Below are 6,000 nucleotides of genomic sequence, written 5' to 3' on the forward strand. Positions count from 1 at the left end.
GTTTTTAAAAGTTTTCTCTTATTTTCCTTATAGATTTATTAGTGATTTAGTCAGCTTCTAAAAATGAACAAAAAATCAAATGAAATTTTGTTGGACTTGCATGGGGTAATCAAATTTTTATATTTTTATAATTTATTTCCAGAAAAATGAGTTGTTTGTCTTTTATATTGTGTCTTTAGGTTCTGCACCCCCCCCCCCCGTCACAAACATTGCTATAATGGTAAAACTGAATGCACTCTTTTATTACATGTTTTGCCCATTAGTTTTCACATATATTTTAAAAATAAATGAGTCCATTTTATGGCACTATAACCTTACAAATAAGTTTTACATAATACATGTGAAAGGACTTCACTATCTTAACATTAGCATATAAAAAGAATAATAACCATTTTTCAAGAAATAAAAAGTTGTTTTAATGTTCCCTTGGCAACTGCAAAATGACAAAACAGACATTAGATTAAGATAGCAAAATGTTTTTTTTTCCAACTAAAAATAGTCAAATACTGATTTGCTTTTCAAACTGTCAAACTTTAAAGAATAGCAGAGTAAATATAAGTAGTGGATAAAAATGAAATTTTCAAGTCAAAATAAGGAATAATTACTATCATGTTACTACCTGAGCTCCAGTTGCTATTTCATCAGCAGCTTCATTCATCACTCCCAGGGTTTGAAAAGCAAATACACACAGCTCTCGTTCACACACAGTAGGCTACAAAAGAAAGAATCGATTACAACATTTCTAAATGCCTAAATTTATGATGCTCCATTTGATAAAGAGAAACTACAAACTTTCAGAATTAAAAAAAAATGAATCATATCACTTGGTAAATAAATCATTTACTGATAGGGTCACAAGTATTATACAAAGTCTTCTTCAGTTAGTTTTAGGCACATGTATTTGGAGTGATTTAGCAACAAATGAAAATAACTTAAATCAGAAATGCATCTCTTTTGAATAATACACAATTGTACAGGAGAGGTATAAAAAAGCAAATAGCTATACTGAAAATATACTAAAATTATAAGGTTAAACTCCACTGTTTTGTAAAACAAATAGACTATGGAGAATTCCACTCAATTCCAGGTATTTTTCTTAGGAAGAAACAAGCCTAACTGCTTACTTGCTACCCAGTTCTTGAAAGATTGGTTTTGTTGCAAAGACTTTGACTTCAATAACCTCCTGAAGTCAACAGCACTGAAATATACACTCTGCAATTGCTTTGGAAGAGCTCTCATCTTTCAAATCTAATATAATGTCATTGCTTTGATTTATCTTATCTCCCAAGTTACATTGCATTAGGTAGCTGATGAAGCTTAACACGATGCAATCCACGGTGCTGCTGCACCACAGACAAGAGGCATTTGTTAGTGCCAGGGCGCCTATGTACGCTCACTTCAGAGGACAGACTGGTCGGCTGCTTAGCCAGTGGGGAAGTATGGCTCCGTTCTCTCCATCTTTTAAGGTGGTTTTGTGGGCTCAAAATACAGCCAATCACAAGTACTTCTGGTTGTTATTCCCTAAAGTGAATTTTACTTACACACACACACACACAAAAACAGACTGTTCATTTTCTATTACTTCTTCATTTATTGAACTGTTTGACTTAATCTTCTGTAGATCTGAGTGTGTGAGTGTGTATGTATATCTCACCCTCAGTTGCCCCTGACATTGTAGTGTTTCTTTGGTTCACTTTCTGGCAGGACAGTATGGTCTGAAATAATAATAACCAACATTTACTACTGCACATTTACTACAGTGCAAAACATGACCCTTGAGTATTAGTACAGTGAAGCGGAATACTAATAAGAATCTAAGAAGATAAATTTTAGAAAGCACAAAAAGCTGTTCAAAGGCATTTGCTATTTATAACATTCTATTATCTTCAATGGAAATGGAATTACCATGGACAGAGATTAACAGTGAGACACTGACAAAATAAGAATGGACCTCCTAAGAAGGATAAATTGAAACTGCCAAAGGATTCTCCTTATTTTGAACAGGACTACATATAACAATTAGAAATAACAAACTTGCATAAGTACTTCATAAACAAAAATTGATTTAGTTAATTGGGGTTTCAGAATAAAGACAGACCTCTTTGAGAGAAAATCTGACTGGCAAAATTGGCACATGGGAACAAGACAAACTTTTTTAATGTGCTTCCCTTAATAAATATATATACGTATATCACAAAACCTGACAATGACTGTGCTCACAAACTGCTGTTAGTTGTTTTATTTAAAAGTACAAAGCTTCTGGGCCCTCCCCGGTGGCGCAACAGATTAAGATGCAGCACTGCAAGCTAGCGCAGCCACTTCAGTGCAAGTTCAATCCCTGGCCCAGAGGTGATCCACATGGCATGGCAGACCTCTCCTGACCTGCCCGCTGCTCCCCTCAGCAGTGTATTTCGTCGATCTGCCTGTTCTGCTTCCCATTCTGTTTTTGGTGAATCCTTTCACCACCCTTGCACTTCTGGTTTGCACCCCAGCTCTGTATGCATAAATAAATAAATCTTAAAAAAAAAAAGTATGTAACTCAGTAGCTTTAAAAGAAAAAGTTTAAAAGCTTGATGTATAACAAAAAAAGTCCTGATAAAATTATCTCTTTTTTAGGCATCATGGCATCTTTTCAAATATATTTTCCTAAAGACAGGCTAAACCTCTCTTAAAACACTGCAACACAGAATTTAGTGCACAGCCTTCAGGAAGACTTTATGAAACAGTTTTGATGTCAAAGAGAATTAGGTTCAAAGTCTGGTTTCTACCCACATCACTTGCGAAAAGCTGAGACTAACAAATTGGTTAGTCTCTTTCAATCTTAAGTCCCTTATTAGTACCATCATTACAAAACACCTAGCCCACAGTGGTTTTTTTTTTTTTTTTTTTAATGAAGTAAGGAAGCACTGTACAAAATATCCTCACACAGAACACATTATCTGCAGTTCAGAGATATAGGCTTCGCCATCCTAAGATGGAGGAAAAAAAGATATCAGTATCTTTTATTAGTTTTTCTTATCTAAATGTCTTGCTAGACTCTCCAGCAAGCACAATGTTGACCAGATGTGGAAATGGCATCAAAAAGAATAAACTACTTAAAATACATTTCTACTAAAACCACTGAAAACCACAAAATGATGATTTAAATAAAGTGGAAAGATAACCACTGTAAATCACTTGGAATAATTATTATTAAGATGGAAATAAGATCTTAAATTGACCTACTGATCCAATATAAGCTCTAGCACAATTCCAACTGCTTTTTCTTTTCTTTTCTTTTTTCAGAACTGGACAAGATAATATTTGAGTCTAAATGGAAATGCAAGGGATCCCAAATAAAGAAAACAAATGTATTTGAAAAATCAAGTATAATTAATTTAATACATTCTAATATAATGAAACTACTCAGTTGCCTTATCTTAATGGAGGTTTCTTAGAGATTTAAACGTTGACTAGCACATCAGATACTTGGTTTCAACTTAGTCTTCTTTTACGTTAATATTGACAGTACTTGGTGGAGAATGCAAATTCCCTTATTGCAAGTAATGAAGCCTGGAGTGACTATAACATTGTTTACCTACTGTGCGTGTGTTCAAAATGACTGTTTCTCCCCTCTTTGTCACTGTGTATATAAAATTTTTTAAAGTGCTCTATTGTATAAAGAGTAGATGATCATGTGAATTACTCATCCACAGGCAGCAGGCTGGTAAACAGCCTATTTGAATACAAGAAGGTTTGCAAACATGTGGAAAATTGCAGCCTGACTCAACTACTGTCTTAGGTAAGTAGGAAAGATTAAATGTTATTTAAATCTTCATGCCTTGTAGTATCATTTCTTTAATACAGGTAAGAATTTTAGAGGAAAGTTTTAAAAAAGTGTTTTAACAAAAAAGACAGTCTTCTCAACAAAGAAATGACACCTCCGTAAATTGTTTAAATGTGTTAGAATGAGCCTGGACATGGCCTCACACTATACACAAAACAACTCAAGTTATTCAGTCAAGCTGTGTGTATAGTATGTATGCAAATATGCATGTTATTATTAAACATCTCTATTTTTTATTATAAAAATAACTCAAAAATGATTAATGATTTAAATATAGATATAAATTACAAATTCTAGAAGGAAATATAGGTGTAAGTCTTGTGACCATAAATTAGGCAATGGTTTAATTGATAAATTTGGACTCCATTAAAATGTTAAACTTTTGTGTGTCACAGAACAGTATCAAGGAAGTGAAAAGACAACTCACACAACAGGAGAAAATATGTGCAATCATATAGTTAATAAGGATTTAATAATCAGAATCCATAAAGAATTCTCCCAAATCAACCAAAATAATTAGAAGCAACTTTATTAAAAATTGAGCAATGGGGCTCTCCCTAGTGGCGCAGCAGGTTAAAGCACAGCACTAAGAAGCTTAAGTCACTTCTGCATGAGTTCGATCCCCGCCTGCTCTGAAGGAGATCCACATGGTGAGGCAGACCTCTCCTTACCCGCCCGCTGCTCCTCTCAGCAGTGTACTTAGTTGATCTGCCTGTTCTGCTCCCCACTCTGTCTATGGTGAATCCTTTCACCCTCCACATCTCTGGCCTGTACCCCAGTTTTGTATGAATAAATGAATAAATCTTAAAAAAAAATTGAGCAATGGATCTGAACAAATAGTTCCCAGAGGAGATATACACATTTCCAAAAAGAACAAACTCATCAGTCACTAGGGAACTGCAAATTAAAACCACAATGAGATACCACTTCACACACAGTAGGGATGCCTAAATTCGGGGGATAAAGAAAGGAGAACAACAAGTAATGGTAAATTAAGGACAAAGTGAAATCATTATATACACTGCTGGGGGTAGGGGAGAGTATAAAATGGTACAGCCACTGTCAAAAATTTTGGCTCTTCCTCAAAGTAAAATACAGCTAACATATGTCTCAGCAAGTCAATGAAACGATGAGTGGACAAAGTTCATGCATCTACATAATGGAATTTTATTCCACTATAAAGAACACTGTTACTGACACATGTTAGAGGAATGAACCTTGAAATCATAGGAAGTAAGAGAAGCTACAAACTAAAGAACACATTATTTATAATCCCACGTATGTAAAATATCTAGAATAAATAAACCCACAGAAAAGAAAAATGGACTAGTGATTATAAGGGGAAATGAAGAAGGAAAAATTGGGGATGACTATAACAGTTCCTGAGTTTCTGTTTGGGGTGATTTATACCTTCTCGAATTACAATGCACAGCATTGTGAATATACTTAAAATCAATGAATTGTAACATTAAAATAATAAATTGTATGTTTATGAATTTAATTTTAATAAAAGAAACTGCAAAGATGTTTAAAGCTGGATAACTTCTCCCCAAATACATGTATACACAGTGATTTTTATTTCTATACTCCCTTAATAATGCTCCAAATGTTTGAGTAATCTGGCATTTTGCAAATCTTTCTTCTGATGACTTACTTGTATGTGACTGTGTACCTTTTCAGGATGAAATAAGAATTACTTTCTCTTTTCTGAAGTGAGCATTTAAAATTGTACATTTTGGAAAAACACTTCATACATAGGGTACATATTTCTACAAGTGCAGATGGATAGATATAAATAAATGGATAGATAACATATAGGTTTATGTAAGAAGTACAGTAGGAAATATTTTCCAACAATGAAACTAGTTGTTTATTTACAAACTCCAGAAATAGTAATTCATTTTAGGAAAATCACGCCATTTTGTTTATGAAATAATTGTTTATTAATAATTTGCAGTTATTTACTTATTTGTTTTTATTTATATCTTACCCTTTTCATTTATATTCTAAATCATCATTGGTACTCCACCAAGAGAACTTACCCTAAGCATGGGGCCATTTTGAAACACATGTGGTTCATCACAAACCACACAATATTCATTCAGTACAGGGATCCGCTGTTCAGCAAACTCTATTGTCTGCAAAATAAATAAATAAATAAATAAATAAATAAA

General features: G+C 33.6%; 1 protein-coding gene across 1 annotated transcript in view; it reads right to left on the reverse strand.

Moving 5' to 3' along the window:
- PARP8 (poly (ADP-ribose) polymerase family, member 8) overlaps positions 1 to 6,000 on the reverse strand; it is a gene marked incomplete at its 5' end in the record, with an annotated part of 143,112 nt that overhangs the window by 23,962 nt on the left and 113,150 nt on the right. The window contains 2 exons of the mRNA XM_012721776.1: positions 620 to 712; positions 5,869 to 5,964. Of these exons, the coding sequence (XP_012577230.1) occupies positions 620 to 712; positions 5,869 to 5,964 (189 nt within the window). The remainder of the gene's footprint in view (positions 1 to 619; positions 713 to 5,868; positions 5,965 to 6,000) is intronic.

Source organism: Condylura cristata, unplaced genomic scaffold, assembly GCF_000260355.1.
Source record: "Condylura cristata isolate star-nosed mole 26May11 unplaced genomic scaffold, ConCri1.0 scaffold00007, whole genome shotgun sequence".
Classification (NCBI taxonomy): domain Eukaryota; kingdom Metazoa; phylum Chordata; class Mammalia; order Eulipotyphla; family Talpidae; genus Condylura; species Condylura cristata.